Genomic DNA, 23,381 nt, shown 5'->3' on the forward strand with positions numbered 1-23,381 from the left:
TCATACAAGACTTATCACAATATTGTGTGAACAAACTGACACAAACTTTCATTGTATTAAATTCATTTACTTCACATACTTAGTATAAGCATTTACAGAAATTGAAAGATAGTGTAGAAGAAACTAGAATTATGCCTTACATAAGTTGTTAAAGTATCTTTCAGACGACAGGTCAAACTATGCAATTCATTAAAAGTTCAATATCTAAAAGAAAATATTTAAAGTGTGTACCAGTGTGCGTGTGCGTGCGTGCGTGCGTGCGTGTGTGCGTGCGTGTGTGTGTGTGTGTACATGACATGTGTACATGGCTCTTGCATTCATGGCTATGCATGCATTTATTGGTGAAGATCCATAACTTTATGATCCACGTGTTCCGTTGAGTCATCCTACACGTCTCTGTCTAAGGAGCTGAAACAAAAGTACAGTAAACATTTAAAACAGGACACTCTGTCATTGAACATGCAGTATAATATGAACATGCAGTATAATAGTCTTGGCATCGTATCTACTGCTTTTCCGTGGATTATTAAACAGCGTATTCACCTCTCATTCACTTGTCAGAGTTTTGTCATTCATTGAGTTAATGTTTCATTCCATACCTGAGTGTACATTGGTGAACACAACAGCAGCAGCAGTAGTTCTAGGTACTGAGTGAGAAAACAAGCAGCAAGTCATTAAGAAATCACAATGAAAGCTATAACATGTATAGGACAGGCAGTAGGGTTGGTAAGGTATTGATAATGTGCATACAGTGCAGTGTAAAACAGAGTCTAAATGGTAGAGCAACCATGTGTTGATCAGTTTACTGTAAGTGTATACTGATTCCAGACCTGTAGGATCATATGATCAGATCAATGACATATATTGAAGGCAGAAATTACCCTTTTTGTTTCTTAACAACCTCATAAGTCTGGGGATCAAGATAAAAACATACAGGCCTAATTCTTTAGACAGTTTCTCCTTCATGAGACAGTCTGTGAACGAGGTGGTGACACTGTCACTGTCACACACTTAACTGTCCTGTGAACAGAGCAACTGACAGAGGGCCACGCCCTCAAACAAATCAAGTGATACAACTGAACCTGAAAGGTACTAAGAAACTCCTAATATTAATATTCCACAGTGAAACCAAATGAATATACATAAGAATTAAAAGGTACTCTACCATTTGCATAGACATCAGAGGGCGTGATTACACCATAGACACTTGTGTCGCCTAAAGGTAAACAAATAAGCATTAATGTGGTGCTTAATTTTGTTATTTAAAACATGGTTTCAATTTAGCTGATTATTCTGCTAATTAGGAAAAACTAACACAAAACAAACTGTCATGACAGACCTTCTTTTTCCCTCATCTCTCAATTTCATCATCAATATGCAAATGTACAATTGCCCCATGTGCTGTAGTCCCTGGTCAGTAGGCTACTGACCCCTACTGGTTGGTTTGTTAGGGTGGGTGTAGACCAGTGGATCTCAACCTTTTCAAGACACGACCCCCCAAAATAATCCTATTTGAACTGGGGACCCCCCACCCTCACAAGCACTTGGAATTGTAGAAGTTGAGGCATTTCATTTAGTTTGACTCCGTTCCACAGATAAATATTGTGAAAATAGCCGATCTACAAGCTCACAATGCGTTGCATCGCGACACAGTGTGAGCTTTTAGATCGTCTATTTTCAAATGGCCGAAATATATATATAGGGCTGAAGTGGTTAATGTATGTTTTGTAATAATAATCGTGGAGTAAAAGTCCAATATTTGGATCCGAGATGTAGTGGAATAGAAGTAAAAGTATTCGAAATTGGAAATATTCAAGTATAGTAAGTACATTTAGTTACTTTCCACCACTGAACTTTACCCCCTGCACCACACGGACACCATGTACTTCCACAAAGGACATACAGTTTTAATCTGGAGTTGTACGTCAATCTAGATTTAAATTTGAACCAGTTGTCCTTGTCAGAAGAACTTGTCAGAAGTGTTATTAAACAACATCATTGATTTAAAGACAGACCGTGCAGCAGTTGGCTGTACAGGCCATCAGGAGCCCCACTTTGATTGGTTCTTTGGTCTGCAGCTGAGCTCTGATTGGACTGAGACTGAATGGGTCTGTTATTAAAAGAAAATATATTAAGCAGACATTAAGAGAAAACAAGATGGAATGTACTGCTGTCATGTTGATGAATAGACAGAGATCAATACTGTTACCTGACACAACACAGATCTGTAAATAAAAAAATACAGTATAATAAATATTTTAACATTGACGTTTCTGTGGTACTCATGCAGTAGCGTTTATGCCGAGTTGCTCAGTGATTGTAATCTAGATGCAAATCATCTAATGTAGTAGTACTCACCTTTAGATGTTCTGTATCGACACAGCAGGACCAGAAGGATGGTCAGTAGAATCACAACCAGAAGTCCAACAATCAGACCCACGACATGTGTAGGAGATCCAGACACTGCAAGAAAAGAGAGGTTATTATATTAAAGAGGACCGATTGAGAAAATACACTGCTGTTCAGCCACTGGTACAAACCACGTAGTTCCTTTTTTATATATATAGTCAAGTGGTTTAACGGTTTAAACATGGATGAACTTCAAACATATCGTTGCTGTCTGGCAGGAACCAGCTAACTCCATTTTTCTGCTTTTGCATTTTTTTCCCATAAATCAGTGCTATTGAACACCCGTCTGTGTGTTGGTAAAAAAAAAATTGAACCAATGAAAAGTATTTAAAAGCGCTTCTGACAAAACCAGCTAACTCCATTGGATCCTCAAACTTTCTGCTAAACCAGCTATCTCCAGCAAAGGGGGGTGGAGTTAGCTGGTTTTGCTGACTCCAGGCTCCACCCCCTTTTGACCTCCAACCTCATTGTGAGCTTGGAGGTCCATTTAGCTGTTCTTATCAATGATGAACAAAACCTCCTAACTCCATTTTTGTTTTGTTTTTTTCATTTCCTGAAAAATGAACATTTTGGAGTTAGCTGGTTCCTGCCGGACAGCAGAGATATGTTTTTGTAACTCAGGTCATAACAAGCTGTTTTGAAAACTGCTCATTTTCTGTTCATACTGTATTAAAATGTACTATCAGTACTTACATCAGTAAAATGTTGAAGCACCATCTGTAATTGTACCATGACGTCATATGTTAAGTATGTTTTAAGTATACTCACGTCTCACTGCCATCCAGCTCTGTGGTGACTCCCCTCCAGAATAGCTACACTTGTAGAATCCCTCCTCAGACTTAGATACTGCAGGTATGATCATCTCTCCACTGGTTTTAGTTTGGATCAGTTCTTCGTTTCTATAAAAGTCCACGTTGGAGAGTGGCGAGCCTGTTCTGTGTTTACAGCCAAGAGTCACAGAACGTCCCTCACTCACAGGGTGAACAGGACTCACCAGGATGACAGGACCATCTATTTGAGACAGACAGGAAACAAGGAGAGAGAGATGGGGAGAGACATGCAGCAAAGATCGTCGGGAACGGAACTCAGAACACATCACTGTTGTGTTCTGTATGATACGCTCAATTGGTTATCTCCTCATGATAGGAGGCATTTTCATTGGTTGCTTTTTGTTTTTAAATGTATTTACTTTAATTATCCTTCTTATTTGAACGAGCTTTTATGTACAGTTCAAGATATCCATTAAGACATACTCAACAACCTGTTTTTGAGGTACCTGTCGGTATACAAAAATAAATTGGGAGACGTTCATTTAAGTTTAAAGCACCTTCTGACTGGAACAATTTACCTACTTTACTTAGATCAATTATTTCATTTCCTGTTTTCAAAATATCTTTGCTTGATTCGCTCAAATCTAACTGTTCTTGCTTTTGATTCGTGTTTTTCATAATTGATTGTATTGTATTTAATTTAATTACACCAGACATTTGGGCCATAAAAGCATGTTTTTAATGAGTTGAAGGAATGCTGCAGTATTGTAAGGTAATGGATGAAGTAACTCACCATGAACTGTGATGTTGACAGCATTGCTGTACTCTCCCAATCCAGACTCACACCAGTACACTCCACTATGACTGGTGGATACGATTTTAGTCCATGTAGATCCAGTCACTGAACTTCTGGCTGAAAAGTCTTTCGGTCAGTGAACCTCTTAATGTTCCATTCAGTAGAGTTTCCCTCACAGCTCAGTGAGAGAGACTCACCAATGAAGTGCTGAGTTCTGTTAGAACTCACAGTGAGAGAAGCTGAAGAATGAACATCTAAAACACAACACAGGATCAGAGGACAAGCAAAGATCAGTGTTACAATGACACAGTGAACTAAACTCTAGAAAAGTGAGAACAAGATCAGACAGAGAATGTGAAAGAAATGCAAATAGAAAACATGAGAAAGAGTGAGTGAGTGAGTGAGTGAGTGAGTGAGTGAGTGAGTGAGTGAGTGAGTGAGTGAGTGAGTGAGTGAGTCAGTCAGTCAGTCAGTCAGTCGGTCAGGCGGTCTGTCAGTCAGTCAGTCAGTCAGTCAGTCAGTCAGTCAGTCAGTGAGTCAGTGAGCCAGTCAGTCAGTCAGTCAGTCAGGGTATGCGGTTACCCTAACTCAGAGATTAGACGCCTCTGCCCTGCACAGTCAAATAGAAATCACAAAGCCTTAATAACAGAAATAGTCTATGTAAGTTTAATTAATTGCAAAACATGACACCCCTTATTCAAAACAGATGGCGAATGCATTCTTCTCTTTATAGGGCCTACACAGGTAATACCACAAACTACCTGTGAGACCTCTATGAATTGAATCTCACAGTCAGCAGTCAGTCAGTCAGTCAGTCAGTCAGTCAGTCGGTCTCACGTAGGTTAAGAAAACAACATACGGTAGAAGAATGATGATGAATTATGAGTTAAACAGTACTCACCACCAGACCACACAAAGTGAGGTTTACTGTATCTAGTGTAATAAACTGGATCTCCTCTCCCAGCTCCACACACATATCCTCCTGTAGGTAGGGAACAATTTAATTGTGGCTTTAAGGCCTTGTAAACAAAAGTTGCATGGGGAAGATATGACAAAAACTTAAATACACGAAGAAATGACGGACAATGACCAATTCCAATAATCAAAAAATATATATCGATGGCCAAAACGCAAAACCTCCTATCTGAAAAATTTACATTGTTGGGAAAATGAAAAAGAAAACTACAAAATGTTGTATTTTTTTAGCACAATGCTAATTTTTTATGATACCCATCACATAATACACCGTTTCTGGATTTCTGGACTATATTAAAATATTATATGTTAATTACACTGATTTCATATTGCAAATGCAGATAGGAGGTTTTTCCCCACTTTTCCTGGATAATTCTGCAGATAGGAGCTTTTGCATTTGAATGTTAAGTGATTGCATAACTAAATAATGACAAATAATACTGGCTGTAAATACATACATTTACAGCTGCAAACAGTTGCATCAGTGGTGTGGTCTAGGTTTTTTTCCGGAGGTATACAATAATCATTCCCTGCACGAGATGCGCGTGGTCGTGGGTATACGCTAGCGCGTTTTCAATGGATGAAATGGTTAGTATTTGCATTGAATGCTTTTTTATTTTATTCAAAAACAAAACAAAGTTTGCAGGGCAATGCTTACAAAAAAATGTGCTAAGAACAGTCCACAGCAAGAATCTAAAATAAAAGTGCTAACAAATAAAATGTACAAAAAGGACAACAGGAATACAATTAGGTGGTCTACAAAACAACAGGCCCAGGCACCCCTCGACATAATCCCCCCTACCCCCTGGGGGGTATTTCAGGTGGTGGAGTTGGGGGGTCCCAACTCCACCAACTGAAATACCCCCCCCCCCACTCCCACAACCCCCATTCCCCCCAACCAGCACACCACACCCCCCAAACCCCACCCAAACCCTCATGCCCTCCAACTCCCCTAACTCATAAAACTGGATCACCAACCTTGTGTCCAGTGTGGATAGTGGAATAGTATGTAAGATCATTGAATGTCTTAAAGAGTCTATAAGCAAGGAGGAAAGACGGATGCCATGACCCTAGAATCACCAAAGCCAGGGAGGAGATGAGAGCAGCACACAGGGACTTTTTTGCTGACCAAAAAGGAGAGGGTCTGAGGGAGGAATATAAGCAGAGGAAGGAGGAGCTATACCACGTGTATGCAACTGGAACAACAGGAGCTGACCCAAAAAAATCAGGGACATTAAAGGGGTGCATGTTAACCAGAAGCATGGCAAGAGCTGGAAGCTCATCAATGACATTTCTGGCAGAAGTTCTTCTCAGACTTCTGGGGAGAAAGCGCAGAGGAACGAGTTGAAACATGGTACCAACCCTTCAAAACAGGAGCATGATCCGATGCTCCTGTCTTCCATGACCTTACCATACCAGACGGATCATTCACCATGGATCAGTACCAGAGGGCTAAGGCTACTATCAAGTGAGGCAAGAGGAGGAGGATGGAGTGACACCAGAGGTTCTGATTTATGTGCCCATAGACGAGGTGGTGTTGGATTTTATCAAGCACACACGTTTAGCGAGCTGTGGAGCAAAATGATCATCGATCCAGTACCAAAGTCAGGCGACCTCACCAAGACACCTCCAAGGCATTAGCCTGAGCTCACAAGTCGCCAAGACGGCTAACAGGATGATCCTCAACCGTCTTAGACCCATCTTAGACCCTGTTCTGAGAAACTTGCAGAGCGGCTTCCGCCCGGAGCGAACAGCAGGCAGGCAGATACTGGTGCTGAGGAGGATACTGGAAGGAGTAAGGGAGTGGAATCTTTCAGTGGTGATCACCTTCATGACTTCCAAAAGGCTTTTGGCACCATCCACTGGGGGAAACTGAGGAACAATCTCCGGGCCTACGGAGGGGGGGCACTTGACTGGAATGCCTTGTATGGGATGAGGAGAGTGTGGAAATCAGACATGGGAGAAGACCTCAAGAGGCGGCTGTTCGTATAGCTACAGTGGAGTCAGTACTGCTGTATGGGGCTGAGACATGGACCATCACAGCACAACAGGAAAGGGCCCTGGATGAAGTCTACACAAGAATGCTACGAATGGCACTAGGAGTCACATGGACGGACCACATCAGAAATGTGGTCCTCTACGGGAACCTATCATGGGTCACAGACAAAGTCAGAGAAAGAAGGATGAGGCAGGGCACTGCGTCAGGCACCCATAACTAGTGGCAAGCAATCTGACACTATGGGAGCCAACCCAGGGCAAAGCCAGGAAAGACAAGAAGTGCACCATCTACGTAGAGGCACTTTGGCGTAACAGCTTAGCTAACAACACAGTAGAGCTCAAGACCCTGATGCTAGATAGGAGAGTGTGGAGGGCAGCGATTCAGGAGTCCCGAGTTGGTGTTGGCTAGACCGCACTCGCATCGCAAAGACCCTATCCAATATGATCCGGCCTAACTGGCCCATGCCCCCCTCAACATAATCCCCCCCATACCCTCTACCCCCAACTCCACCACCTGCAATACTCTCTCACTCCCACAAACCCCATCCCCCCCAACTGCCAGCCCACACATCTCCACCTCCATAACTCAAACCCCCATCCCACTTCAGGAGTCCCGAGTTGGTGTTGGCGAGACCACACTCTCGCATTGCATCGCAAAGACCCTATCCTATATGATCCGGCCTAACTGGTCTATGCCCCCCTCAACATAATCCCCCCCATACCCTCTACCCCCCAACTCCACCACCTGCAATAGTCCCCCACTCCCACAAACCCCATACCCCCCAACTGCCAGCCCACACCTCTCAATCCCCATAACTCAAAACCTCATCCCACCCCATACCCTCATACCCCCAAATCCCACCCAATCCATTACCCCCACTCCCAGAACCCCCGGTCCCCATGCCCCCAACCAGCACACCACAACCCCCAAACTCCACCGACCCAAGCCCTCATGCACCCCCACCCCATAACCCCCCAACCGCCACCCCACACCTCCCACACCCCATAACTCCAAACCCCATCCCACACCCATACCCTCATACCGCCAACCGACACAACACAATATTCTCACAGGGTTGTTGGCTACCACGGTGTTCACGTGTGATTTTGATCTGCATTTAATAAAAAATCACGACATAGACGTTCACATCTAACCACAAGTTCAAAATGTTCAACGCCAAAACCTCCTATCTAAACCTAAAAATGACCTCCTATCTACATAGATGCACATAGGAGGTTTTTACCTAGAAACAGTTAGGCTTACAAACAAACATTATTTAGTTAAATAATACATTTTTATGCTCATTTTGAGATCAAGACATTCTACAGTACTGTAACAAGTATTACCATTCAAATTTTTTATCAACTCACACTCTTGGTGTGATAAAAGTGTCACCACCTGACACTAATCATTAGCAATCAACAAGGCAATGCAATTAACTTGACAGTTACTAACAAATACTTAAATAGTAAGGGTGGAAGACACTTTTTTATTTTGAAAATAATTGATAACTACAAACTGAAAGACATTTAGACGGTTTACATAACATAGAATTCCCAAGTTTCAGCTCTGTCTGCTGCTCAACTAGTTCTGGTGCAGATAAGAGGTTTTGCGCTTCAACATTTTAGCACTAATTGGCACTGAACAAGATAGGAGGTTTTAGTCAAATGACTTTTCTGACAAAATGAGGGGCGGGACTATCTTGCAGACAGATTGAGCATGTGCAGCATAGCCTAAAGTACTCATCCACAGTGAAATCCGAAAATCATGAAATTTGCACATAGGAGGTTTTGCATTTTGGCCATCGATATGTATTAGGGCCATATTTAATATTTAATACTCAAAATGTGTTATAAAATAGTGGAAATAGCCAATCTACAAGCTCACGACGCGCCGTGATCTTGTAGATCTACTATTTCCACGATTTCTGAAAATGTTTCAAAATGTATGAACATTTCTCAACATTGAAACGATTATGACGATTATGCAAAAATAATTGCCATTTATCTCAAATAATTGCGATTAGGCGATTATGTAATAACTTACACAAGCCTACCTGCAGGACCATGAATGATGTAGGAACCTTCTACAGTCCCATGGTGGCTACCATGTAAGGGCTCATACGTGTAGGAGTTGTCTGATGGTTTAGGAACAGCCCTGTACCAGTAGAACCTCCAGTCTGCAGATGATTCCATAACCTCACAGCTCAGAGTCACTGAGGCTCCAGGACTCAACCATTGAGGAGACAAACTTAGCACAGGCTGGGGTTTGTTTGCTGGAAAGCACAATTCTCTGAATTAAAAACATTGTTTTGCTATTTAACATGACATACGTCAGTAGAAGATATTGGTTTTTCGTGCAATGCCTGGAGACTGAACAAAAGTTTTATGTTAGTTCCCTCTCCAATTAACAATATTCCCTTGCCATTTTCTAAAACAAATGAGATATATTCTGACTTACGTGACACAGTCAATTTAACAGCATCGCTCCATCCTGTTGAAGAGTGCAGGCTATTTTTGGGACGGCCCTTACACATGTAGTCTCCACTGTGAGACACAGAGACACCATTGATCCTGAATTCAGCCTGGCTCTCTGGTTTGTTTGTAGATGAGCTGGGTGTGATCCATTCATAAATCCAGTCGGTGTCTCCACTCTCCTGTATCTCACACTGGAGAGTGATGGTCTCTCCATCGAATAACTGAAACCAACTGGGCTGCAGGATCACAGCAGACCTGCCCACTGTTTACATTAAGAAACACAAATTAGAGCTGAAAATGACTGCATATAAGTAGATGTGTACGTGTAGACGTTTGTAGCAATGATTCTAAACAGAACCAAACTGAACAAGACAGTAGAGTCTAATAACGGCCTTGGCCTCCCAATCTTTTGCCATCGCTAGCAGCCAACTGTATTTTGTCCTTATGGCAACTTAAATTACTCACCAATTGTGTATATGGTAACAGCTTCACTGAAGTTAGTGTAGTGAACTGGTTCTCCTATCTCTCCTCTACACGAGTAGATTCCACCTGCTGACACACTGATTGGTCCTTCAGAGTATTGAACAGCTTCAGAGTATTGAACAGCATCTTGCATGATCTGTGAGTCTGTGTTATGTTGGTACTGTTGGTACCATAGGTATCTCCATCCAGTTGAGCCCTCCACAGCGCAGGTCAGTGTAACACTGCCCCCTACTGGTATCTCTGTTTGGTCAGCTTCCAGTGTGGCCTTGTTTGGTTTATCTGATGTTCACATTAAGACGAAAAACTTAAAACTATAGAACAGATAGTTCCTGTAGAATCTATTTTCACTATTTTAACAATATATTTTTACCCATCATTTCTCTCTATACAAGCAACCATCAAGCCTTGACTAGTGTGGTGGTGTTTACCTGCAGAAACATATTGCCCTCTCGATGTATTTTGATGTTTTCACTGTTTATTTTACAGCCCAAAAACATCCCCGTAAAACAAACGGTGAAAACGAGAGGGCAGTGTGTTTCTGCAGCACATGCGTGGACATGCATGTGCGTACCCGTGAGAATGAATGCGTCTGCCTCGCTGCTGAGTGTCAACAGCGTGAATTAACATGATAGGAATGACCCTGGCTGGATGCATATCAGTGGTCCGTTGTGTGACCTGATAAGTACTGTAGGTGTAGGCCTACTTTCAGATGTTCTGAAGTAGTCCAAAGAGAACGTTTGGATAACAGTGGCTGATGGATTCATGAACTAAATTACAGAGGTGACATCTGCAAGGTAAATAAATGCATATGATGACACTAAAGTAGGCTATCCACATTATACAAGTAAATCGTATAATTCGATTTATATTGTGGGTTAATAAATAGGCCTAAGCGGCCTGCTCACTCCTCATGGATTGAAGGAAGCATGAGCTCAGTTCGGGGCTCTCCCCAGGCTGGTAGAGGGAGAGTAGCGCCCAGGATTACAAGCTTAGGCAATTGGCACTGGGTGAAAAAATTGATAATGGAAATAAATAGGCCTACATATTAAAGAGGTTATTTCAATCTGCGATTGCTCGCTTGTATGCGCGAGCGTGTGCATGTGCGCGTCACGTATACTGCTCAACTAGTAAAAAAATCCATAGTACACCACTGCCATTGGCTGATAATTGCTAGTCTAGAGGGAAATGATTGGTAAAAAATGTATTTATTGTTTTGTTATGTACCCAGGGCAGAGTAACATGCTATTCCTTTAATAATCACTAATACTGAATATAACAATTGACAAATGATTATTGCTTGATTAACAACCAACTAGCCAATCACAGCTTGATAGAAAATATATAGATTCAAAAATTCCTTCTCATCATGTTTTGTCATCAGAAGTTAACTCGTTTTTGAGTGTAAGAACTCGCACTACCCTTATCTACAACATATATCATTGCAATGAATGTGTGTGTGGAAAAAAATGAAAGACGTATCGAAAATACTGTATATTTTGTGTACAGTATATCAGTAACTTAACATTGTTACAACGAGCTTAGAAAATGTGATCATGTATAATAATCTGGCTCCTTGTATCTCTAAAGAGCAGTGGTGGAAAAAGTACTCAAATTCTTTACTTAAGTAAAAGTACCAATACTGCAATATACAAATACTCTGTTACAAGTAAAAGTCCAGAATTAAAAATGTACTTGAGTGAAAGTACAAAAGTATTGGCATCAAAATGTACTTAAAGTACCAAAAGTAAAAGTACTAAAATGTTTGAAAATAGCAGATCTACAAGCTCACAACGCGTCGCATTGTGGTGCGTTGTGAGCTTGTAGATCGGCTATTTTCAAATAGCCTAGGTATAAAATAGGGCTAAACTGGTTAATGTATGTTTTATAATGTAATAATGTATATCTGCAAAGTAACTAGTACTAACATTTTCAAATAATTGTAGTGGAGTAAAAGTATAATATTTGCCTCTGAGATGTAGTGGAGTAGAAGTAAAAGTACTGAAAATGGGAAATACTCCAGTAAAGTAAAAATTCCTCAAAAGTGTACAAAAAGTAAAGTACTTGAGTAAATGTACTTAGTTACTTTACACCACTGCTAAAGAGTAACAAGCAGGTTGAATAGATGCATAAAATATGACTTAATGTATAGTAACCTGACAGAAGAAAATTTAATAAATGAGAGGATGAAGTTTAATGTGACAGGTGTAAATATGATGCTGACTGAGTGAATAAAGAGAATAGATAGAAAATCAATCTTCACCTTGACCGTGTCCATAGGAGACGAAGTTACTCAGCACTGAAAGATATTTAATTGAAGACCATATCAAGCTAAGCATAACAATCTGCTAATTGACACAAACAACACAAACATAGCTAAAGATAAAGTTGACTGGGGCTAGGACCCGGGGGGACCATCCGTTTCCCAGGCCGCGGACCCCCACCTGAAAATATGTTGTGCCAGGGACCCCCAGAAGCAAAGATTTGTGTTAAAATGTTTCGCCTTTTTAAAAAAAAGATTTAAAGATTTGCACACAAAATTATTGTGACGCTTTATTAACTAATTTTGGGACCCCCTGGTATCCCCCAAGGACCCCTGGTGTAGAACCAATGCTCTACTCTACCCACTCAGCTACGGCCGGCCTGGATTTACAGTATTATACTGATAACCAACAAATGTTGTAGCTTGTAGGTTAGCTATAATCATCATATGTGACCCCACACAATAAACGATAAGTCTTTTAGGCATTTTTCATTTTCGTTTTTTCATGTCATATGAAAGCAGGGAATCATAGCTACAAATATATATACATATAATATATGTATATATATTTTATATATAATATAAATACATATTGCTTGTGCAGTTTGACCCACCAGTTTTCGAGATATAGTTAATGTGTAAAAATAAAGATAAAATAAATAAATTGTGGGCCAATAAGATGCTAGAGAGCTGTGCTGTATAGTTGCATCATCACTGTTATTTTGGTTGTTGCTAATAGTGCTAATAGTAGTATTTAAATATCTTTGAAATTATAAATGTATTGCCAGATGAAAACATTGGTGGCGATACCACATGAAACCAACTCCAACGTTGATTCCATAATTTACTTGCTTTTACTGTATTCTAACTCAACAGCTTAACTTGAACAAAATGTTTTTCTTTCATTGACATGGTTTAACGGTTAAACTTTAAAGGGATAGTTCACGGCGGAAATATTCGGTAGGAGACACAAAGTTGACACTTTGTTCCTACCGGAGCCGCCGCCGGTCATCAAATTATTGGCTTAGGAATGCGACAAAAACTAAAAAATCTCCATGAATTCAAGGCTTCATGGGGTGTGTAATCGTAAAAAAAAAAGAGTCATTTTGGGGGTGAACTATCCCTTTAAATGTAGTAATAATATACTCACAGATGAGGAGCACGCAGCAGGGCCAAATATGACCCATCCTCTTGTGTGATGAACGCCTCTGAAATACCTTTCTACTACCTATTCACACTGAACTAATAGCTACTGCTGAGAGAGAGAGAGAGAGAGAGAGAGAGAGAGAGAGAGAGAGAGAGAGAGAGAGAGAGGGGGGGGGGTGGTTGTGTGTGTGAGAAAGATAATAGACATGAGCTCATATATACTTATTGAATTTAGAGATCTGCTTTTCCTTCCTCTTTCTCTTCGGAAGAGAGGTTGAGATGAAGATGTCAGCTCCTTCGTAGGCTAGCAGGTCTAAATAGATTTGGTCGTGTCGTGGTTTAGAAGTACTGCAGAAGTAAATATCTTGCATTAAATTGTATCCTCCACGGCCCTTGCATTACTTAGAAAATGCGAGCAGCTAAATAAAGGTGTTAAAACCACACACACACACACACACACACACACACACACACACACACACACACACACACACACACACACACACACACACACACACACACACACACACACACACACACACACCAAAAAGGTTTGAGAACCACTGTCATAGGTACTTGTGACTGTCGTCAAAGACTGATCACAGTCAAAGATCCGCATGGGAGCTACGCTGTTACTAGATACATAGCTTTATTGTCATTCAACATATATGAAATGCATAATTGAACGAAATTCAATCATGGCTTCTCATTTTAGCATCTTGTGAAACCATGGTGACGGTGAAGCACCGCCTTCATGGGCACTTGGCTGTGAAGGAATAGAAAACAAGCGCTCTTGCAGTGAACCGTTTCATTGAGATAAGACATCATTGCAGTGTTTAGAGCAGTGTGGTTCAGAAAAAAGTTCACTAGTGTGTGCCAGGAGGTCTATTATTGGCAACAATAAAGTAAAATGTGAAAGAGATGGGTTGAGTGGTACCGTATTCCGTAGAATACAATAAAAAAGTGTGAGAACAAACTTGTTTTAATTGAACTGTAAAAACAAGCAGAGTTCTGAGAGATCGTCACATTAAAGTTCTTTCATACAAGACTTATCGCAATATTGTGTGAACAAACTGACACAAACTTTCATTGTATTAAATGCATTTACTTCACACACTTAGTATAAACATTTACAGAAATTGAAAGATAGTGTAGAAGAAACTAGAATTATGCCTTAAATACATTGTTAAAGTATCTTTCAGACAACAGGTCAAACTCTGTAATTAATTAAAAGTTCAATATCTAAAAGAAAGTATTTAAAGTGTGTACCAGTGTGTTTGTGTGTGCGTGTGCGCGTGTGTGCGTGCACATGACATGTGTACATGGCTCTTGCATTCATGACTATGTGTAGGCTACAAATGCATGTATTGGTGAAGATCCATGTGACTTTATGATCCACGTGTGCCGTTGAGTTGTCCTACACGTCTCTGTCTAAGGAGCTGAAACAAAGATACATTTACCGTGCATTTAGTATAATAAATAGTCTCGGCATTGTATCTACTGCTTTTCCTGTGGAATATGACACAGCGTATTCACCTCTCATTCACTTGTCAGAGTCATTCATTGAGTTAATTTTTCATTCCATACCTGAGTGTACATTGGTGAACACAGCAGCAGCAGCAGTTCTAGGTACTGAGTGAGAAAACAAGCAGCTTGTCATTAAGAAATCACAATGAAAGCTATAACATGTATAGATGGGTTTCCGCGCGACGTCATCACAGAGCAGAGTGTGCATTCTGCGCATGCGGGAGGTAGAACGACCCGGAAGTGCCATTCACTCTATTGTTATTTTCGGGATTTAGATAGGCATAATGCTGCTATTATAGGCAGAATAGGCATAATGCTGCTATTATATACAGACAGATCCAACTTCCGACAAATCATTTTTATTGAGTAAAGAAGATATTACAAACTGCATCATTTAATCTACTTTCATTAAACCCGGTGAAGACCATTTATTTTATCAATGTACAGTGGCCAGAGATGCTGCGGGTAATAGCGCCCTCTACAGGCTCTTCCCTCCACTGCGCGCGCATCATCCTCAATGTTTACAAACGGGAAACCCATCTATAGGACAGGCAGTAGGGTTGGTAAGGTATTGATTATGTGCATACAGTGCAGTGTAAAACAGAGTCTAAATGGTAGAGCAACCATGTGTTGATCAGTTTACTGTAGTGTAGACTGATTCCAGACCTGTAGGATCAATATATGATCAGATCAATGACATATATTGAAGGCAGAAATTACCCTTTTTGTTTCTTAACAACCTCATAAGTCTGGGGATCAAAATAAAAACATACAGGCCTAATTCTTTAGACAGTTTCTCCTTCATGAGACAGTCTGTGAACGAGGTGGTGACACTGTCTGTCACACACTTAACTGTCCTGTGAACAGAGCAACTGACAGAGGGCCACGCCCTCAAACAAATCAAGTGATACATACCTGAAAGGTACTAAGATATTCCTAATATTAATATTCCACAGTGAAACCAAATGAATATACATAAGAATTAAAACGTATACTGTACCATTTGCATAGACATCAGAGGGCGTGATTACACCATAGACACTTGTGTCGCCTAAAGGTAAACAAATAAGCATTAATGTGGTGCTTAATTTTGTTATTTAAAACATGGTTTCAATTTTGCTAATTATTCTGCTAATTAGGAAAAACTAACACAAAACAAACCGACCTGACAGACCAGAGAGCTGGCAGCACTGGCCCTCAAGATCTTGCCAGTGTTGCCAGGTCTGCTAATTATAATCATGCGACTTTGGGCTTGTTTTCCTGTAAAGTCGCGTGTAAATATTCATAGTTGCGGGGTTGCTTTTGTTTGGGCTTGTTTCTGAAGTGTAGTTGCTTATTTGGGCTTGATTTCAAGATTAACTTTGAAAATAGCTGATGTAATAGGGCTGAAATGGTGAAACTGGTCGCTTCTTTTGGGCTTGTTTTCATAGACCTGGTCGCTTGTTTCACTCACGGAATCTGGCCACGCTGGAGCCAGCTCCGACTGCAGCTCGGACCAAACCTTTAAAACCAGTCCTTGTCAGAAGAACTTGTCAGAAGTGTCATTAAACAGCATCATTGATCTAAAGACTGACCGTGCTGCAGTTGGCTGTACAGGTCATCAGGAGCCCCACTTTGATTGGTCCTTTGGTCTGCAGCTGAGCTGTGATTGGTTCCCTGAGACTGAACGGGTCTGTCATTAAAAGACATAATTACACTACACATTATTTAGCGGAAAATGGAGCAGAACACAAAATGTAATGTAATGCTGTTCATTGTTGACAGAGATCAATACTGTACTCACCTAACACAACATGGATCTGTAAAATAAGAATATAAGTTTTATCATAGATATTTGTACCGTTTCCAACACATTTCTATGTAGCACCTCCTGCTGTTGTATCCTACTGACTCACCTACTGCCAGTGAGGAGGCCCCACCGGGAGGATGTAGCACCTCCGTCCTACTCCTCCCGCCCCCCGTGAGCGCCAAACGCAGCCAATAGGCTCTATGCACAGCCGCCATATTGGAAAGAAATTACTTCTTTCACAGGTGTTACCAATGATACACTAATGAGGGCTCTGTTCCATTTAGTGTAGCACAGTGGTTCTCATTTTTTATTTTATTTCAAGGACCCCCATAACTCTGAGAGAGTACAAATGTACATTCTCAGAGTTACACAACCGTAAGGGTCCATTTGGAACCTCCTCAAGGAACCATGAGTGTACCTGGACCACACTTTGAGACCCTTTGTTTTTTTGAAAGTGTGGTTCAAAGAATGTTTCCAGTGTGAGCCAACATGACACAACATCAGCACCCTGACTCTGTTTGACCAGAATGGAACAGAGCCTTCATTAGGATCATTGGTAACACCTGTGAGGGAAGTAAGGAAGAGGCCCAATTTCTTTCCAATATGGCTGTTTTGCTAGCCTTAGAGCCTATTGCGTTTGTACAGACACTCGGTCAAACCGGATGCACCGTGGTTTGAGTGCCTAAAGGTACTTAACCCCTGCACCACCAGCAGAAACAGAGTCCCTTATATCCTATACATCAGCGGTGAGCAACTTTGATGATGGAGAGGGCCACTATTATTTCCACATTCACTCCAGAGGGCCACATTGCATATACTGTCAGTCAGAAACCTCTTATCTCCATATTTTAACCTTTTTTTTCTAAATTAATGCCGTACTTCGCCATTCTGAGGGGTCAGAATCAAAAACGCGTCGCAGCATGACGCGTTTTGAGCTTGTAGATCGGCTATTTTTGCTACTTTTGAATTGGAATCCTGATTTTTTTTGTGCTATTTTTTAAATGGAATCCTGAAAAGTAGAATTTTTATTTAATTTCAAATGCATTTAGTTATACTTATGTTAACTATTTTTTACTCAAATACAAATATATTGGACATAAAAAAAGACAATATAATTTTTATATTAGTCATTAAGCTACTAATGTTTGCATGTTTGGAATTGTAATGAAATCAATAATATGTCAGTATTACAATATTAACCTAAGGGCCGCATTAAGTGAGGGTGGGGGCTGCATGTGGCCCTCGGGCCGCCAGTTGCCCATGTATGCTATACATGTATTTGAACCTTTAAATTGCTATACTATGATACTCAGAATCCTTTAGGCAGAGTTGCTCAGTTATTGTAATCTAGATGTAATCCATCTATAATGCAGTAAAACTCACCTTTGGATGTTCTGTATCGACACAGCAGGACCAGGAGGATGGTCAGTGGAATCGCGACCAGAAGTCCAACAATCAGACCCACGACATGTGTAGGAGGAGTGTGTTCAACTTCCACAGATACAGACACTGCCATTAAAAGAGGGGTTATTGTATGAGGATTGAATGGGGAAATACACAGTCATTGGTACAGCGGTAAAGGGTACAGTTCTCCCCTCTGACACCAGGATGGAGATACAGGACTTTGAGACGGGAAAATGTTCGCTTTAGTGACCTATCATATGGTTCAAGAGTTATATATGTGGGATGGAGTGTCTTCCTTGTCCTACTGGCAGTGTGCAATGCACATTTTGCAAGATTCACTCTACGCACACACACGCACATGCACACGCGCACGCACACACACACACACACACACACACACACACACACACACACACACACACACACACACACACACACGCACACGCACACGCACACACACGCACATGCACACGCGCACGCACGCACACACACACACACACACACACACACACACACACACACACACACACACACACACACACACACACACACACACACACACACACACACACACACCTGTGTCGCTTTTTCACTGACGAAAACTAAATAAAAACTAAGCCACGATGACTGAAAATAAGACTAAATATATTGACAATTTCGTCAACAAATAAAAACTAGAAAATGTTATGGAGGGACTAGTGGAGAAGAGAAGAGAACTAAAAGTCATTTTGTGTTTGGTTGCACTCGAGTGTTGCGCTCTGAAAATAGCAGATCTAAGTTCACAACACATCGCATTGTGAGCTTGTAGCTATTTTCAGCATGCAACCATGAAGTGTAAAATCAGCCATTACGACGCCATCAAGGCACCGCCAACATACATTTTAGTCGACTAAATCAACTGTAGATTTAGTCGACTATAATTTTATGATATTTAGTCGACTAAAACTAGACTAACAGTAAAACATTTCAGATGACTGGGAACAAATGGAATTTTATTCAAAAGGCTATGACTAAAACTGACAAAATTTGCTGTCAAAATCAACACTAACGCACACACAATCTCTGCCGCCCGGTGGAGATAATAAATGAATTAAAAAAAGATTCATTGGTTGATACTTATACAGTACGTACAGTTCACCATCATGTTGTACGTAGCCTCCTGGGAGCTGACAGGGTTACTGACTCTGCACGAGTATTCTCCGTTGTCTGTGTTTTTCACAGCGCTGAAGGACAACACTCTGTTATTGTCATGGAGAGTCACTGCTCCATCACTGCTAGGGGTCAGAGGTCGGCCGTCCTTCATCCAGTCTCTGGTAGAGATGGTTCCTTCAGCATCACAGATCATGTTGGTTGAATTTCCCTCAACTGGTTGAACTGTTGATGGTGTGATAACTGCACCGGATATTTTCTCTGTTGATGAAACACAAGTATCATTTTGTTTATATAATAATTTTTTATTTGGGGTATTTTACCACTCCAAATGCATGCTGCATGTGGTTTTGTTTTGTTTTGTTAAAACTAATAATTACCAATGTTACAGGCCCTTTAACTTTGGTTCAAGTTGATGCTGTATTCATATCATGATCCAATTAGAATTACATCTGTACTAGTTGATTGTATTATTTATAGTCAAAATACCCTCAACATTTATAAAAGTCCATTCTACTGATGCAACAGTACAGTAGATACATTATTTTGAAATGAACCATTAAAAACTCAGCATATTATTTTCCATTGAATATCTTGTCAGTGATGCAACAACATAAAAATGTTCTACTTACTGTAGATCTTCAGCATGGTAAATCCTTCCATTGGTGCTACAGCATCCAGCACAACACTGACTCTGTATTCTCCATTGTCATTTTGATCTAGATTTCTGAGCTCCAGTGATGCAGTAGATCTGAACAAGGTGATCCTGTCTTCATATCCTGGTGAAATTACATCTGTACTAGTTGAGGTTAATATTACCGTCATACGGTTTGTGGCATTAATAAAAGTCCAGGCTACAACTATAAATGGTTTGTCTGGTGGATTTATTGTTGTGGTGAGTGTCACACTCCCTCCCAATGCTCCATTCAGATTGTCTGGTAGAACACCTGCTCCATGGCTCAAACCTGGAGGAGATAGTTAGACGTTTAGGTAGGATGCTGGTAAACTGAAGTGCACATAAATGTAACATGAGCTATTGGGACAAATCTTTTCTGCATTTACAAACCATCACATAAAAAGTTCTTAAGTGGATGGCCATTTGTTCCGTCAATTACAGAAGAGAAAAGTAATTAAGTTCATTCTAATAGCAATGTAAAAGTATTTCTAATGCTTTTTCTTTTCTTCATAAATGAATGGCCTACTTCACCATACAAGAGCGTCGCACAAAAGTAGTGGAAATAGCAGATCTATGAGCTCACATCGCGTCGCGACACATTGTGAGCTTGTAGATCGGCTATTTCCACTATTTTAAAATGTTTTTAAAATACTAAGAAAAAAATGAACCTTTTTTGGACATAGGCCTAGGCCTACTACAAGGTTTACACCCGACAGCAACAATAATTATGTATACATATTCATGTTAAAGTCCTCACCTGAGAGCAATGCCAGGAACAATGATGTCAACACGTACATTTCCATTTCTCCTCTGTAGTATCAGGAGTGTAGTATTCAGTGTACACAGGTGTGTGTACAGTATGGTGTGTGTGTGTGTGTGTGTGTGTGTGTGTGTGTGTGTGTGTGTGTGTGTGTGTGTGTGTGTGTGTGTGTGTGTGTGTGTGTGTGTGTGTGTGTGTGTGTGTGTGTGTGTGTGTGTATATACAGTACAGTATATACTTTGCTGTTGAATAAAAGCAAATCTACAAGATCAGTTGTGAACTTGCAAAAAGTTGTTTGACATTTCTGAAAGAAAAAACACAAGAGAATGGGAGAGAGAGAGAGAGAGAGAGAGAGAGAGAGAGAGAGAGAGAGAGAGACAGAGAGAGAGAGAGAGAGAGAGAGAGAGAGAGAGAGAGAGGGGGGGGGGAGGAGAGAACAACGTTATGTTTTTCCTCACATTTAGCCTTTTCAATTCAGATTGTGCTCTACTGTACCTTCCTCTTTCTTGTGTGAATGTCCGCTATCAAATGTTGCTTTTAACTGTAGTAACTCAGTCCATTCTCTAGAGAGTTTCAAGGCTAAAGTCCTGTCCTTCTAATAAGTGTTTTTTCCAATTCCTTTTTTCATTGATTTTTTATATATAAAATAAAGATTAAATAAATAAATAAATACATAATTTACTACTGTATACTGTAGTTGCATTTTGGTTGTTATTGCTGGAAGTAAATACAAATATTGTTGAAATTACACATGTAGTGCAAGGTGAAACATTGTTACATAATATTATTACATATTACATAAAAACAACTCCAACATTGATTCCATAGATTTTTTTTTTACTGTATTCTAACTTAGCTTAACTTTAACAAAATGTTGTCTTTCTTTCATTGACATGGTTAATATTTAGTAATAACAATATACTCACAGAGGAGCACACAGCAGGGCCACATATGACCCATCCTCTTGTGTGATGAACGCCTCTCTACTACCTGTTCACACTGAACTAATAGCTATACTGCTGAGAGAGAGAGAGAGAGAGAGAGAGAGAGGAGAGAGAGAGAGAGAGAGAGAGAGAGAGAGATAGAGAGAGAGAGAGAGAGAGAGAGAGAGAGGGGTGTGGGTGTGTGGGTGAGAAAGATGTTGGACTTGACGACGTGAGCTCATATACTTCTATAAATCTGCTTTTCCTTCCTATTTCTTTTCGGAAGAGAGGTTGAAATGTGTCGAAAGATAGGGCTTTCAAACCAGCCTTTCAACCCTGGCTTCCCTTAACTTTAGATCAAGTGAGGCCTCCATTTGAGCCTATATTAGGCCTGCTAAACGAGGGTCAAAGAAGAGAAGAATTAATAAGAAAAGCAGGACAGCAGGGCTCATAAACCTTGCTTATAAGCGTATCAATAATGAAGAATTAATAAAATCATTTTACATCTTTACATCAACTGCATGTTGTGTGTAAAGCTTGTATTGTATTGCAGAAAGGTCACACCAGGGGAAACAGGATGTTGCTGCACACACACACACACACACACACACACACACACACACACACACACACACACACACACACACACACACACACACACACACACACACACACACACACCCCATATGAAAAAAGTACAGGGACATTACAAAATCACAGAAAGAGGAACTTGGCTGTAATGATGCACAGAGTTGCAGATCTAATGCTGCATGGACGTGATGAAAAGTATAATTATTTGAATAATGTAATTTAATAAACAGCATTGATCATGCTGAAGTATGAAACAGACTAAATGCTACGTTTACAATATCTGTGACGGAATTGTATTATTTGGTCGTTGTTCGTTTAATAAATTTACCTGCAAAATAAATTATTCTATTTTACGAGCAACACCATGAAATGTACAACACCATTAAGATCTGCTTCACTCTTATAAATATTACTGTGTTTAACGTATAAATCTAAGGGTGGCCTAACTTAGTTTAGCCTCAAGAATGAACCTCACATATTTATTCACCGGTGTGTTTTCCATTTCCTGTCGGATTTCATTGGATATCATTAGTCACCTGACCAGTTTCATTCGATTTCATTGGATCAAATCGACAGGAAGTGGAAAACACACAGGAAGTGGAAAGCCTAGGAAACAGGTGAATAGGAGAGGACACAGATGAACTCCATTGGAAGAGGTGTGTCTTCAATCAGGGTAGCCTAACCCATTATATTAGGATCGGGAAAGCATCTCTTTGGCTATTCAAAAATAGCAGATCTACAAGCTCATAGCGCGGCACCGAGTGCTGCGCTATGAGCTTGTAGATCTGCTATTTTTGAAAAATCGTGAAAATGTGTTCAAACCTTTGAATTTATATATTTTAAAGCGAACATTTGCAACTCAAATCTTTGCTTCTACAAATGTCTTCTAAATCCTAACAGTTTTCTGAAAAAAAACGTATGTTGCTGTATATCAGAGGTGCTTAAAAACCTTTTCAGGTCAGGGACCTCCCAAAATTATATGTATTTGGCCGCGGACCCCCCTCTCAAAATATCTAATTCCAGGGACCCCCAGAAGCAAAGATTTGAGTTACAAATGTTCGCTTTAAAAAATATATTATTCAAAGATTTGCACATTATTTTCACGATTCAAAAAAATATCTAAAATAGCAGATCTACAGTACAAGCTCAGCGCTATGAGCTTGTAGATCTGCTATTTTCGAATAGCCACAAGTATAAAATAATGGTTATAGCTAAAAAATCTAAAATGACACAGATGCGTTCTCGGA

General features: G+C 40.3%; 1 protein-coding gene across 2 annotated transcripts; it reads right to left on the minus strand.

The window, feature by feature from the left end:
• Positions 1–375: 375 nt before the first annotated feature.
• Positions 376–21,609, minus strand: LOC308078137 (CD48 antigen-like). Of its 2 annotated transcripts, none has more exons than XM_080419251.1 (10): positions 21,547–21,609; positions 20,618–20,924; positions 19,817–20,149; positions 19,167–19,445; positions 18,015–18,140; positions 16,626–16,641; positions 16,417–16,514; positions 1,166–1,216; positions 600–647; positions 376–408 (listed from the first exon to the last, which is right to left on the minus strand). In XM_080419251.1, exons 2-10 carry the CDS (start codon positions 20,661–20,663, stop codon positions 401–403), a joined length of 1,005 nt encoding a protein of 334 aa, XP_080275377.1. In that variant the 5' UTR covers positions 20,664–20,924; positions 21,547–21,609; the 3' UTR covers positions 376–400. The 2 variants fall into 2 exon arrangements, with proteins under 2 accessions (XP_080275377.1, XP_080275378.1); XM_080419252.1 differs by lacking the exons at positions 376–408; positions 600–647; positions 1,166–1,216 and adding exons at positions 14,601–14,754; positions 14,903–14,947; positions 15,843–15,893.
• Positions 21,610–23,381: the final 1,772 nt, after the last annotated feature.

The sequence above is a fragment of the Gymnoscopelus braueri genome, assembly GCF_963280865.1.
Source record: "Gymnoscopelus braueri genome assembly, chromosome: 22".
In the NCBI taxonomy this organism is placed as follows: Eukaryota; Metazoa; Chordata; class Actinopteri; order Myctophiformes; family Myctophidae; genus Gymnoscopelus; species Gymnoscopelus braueri.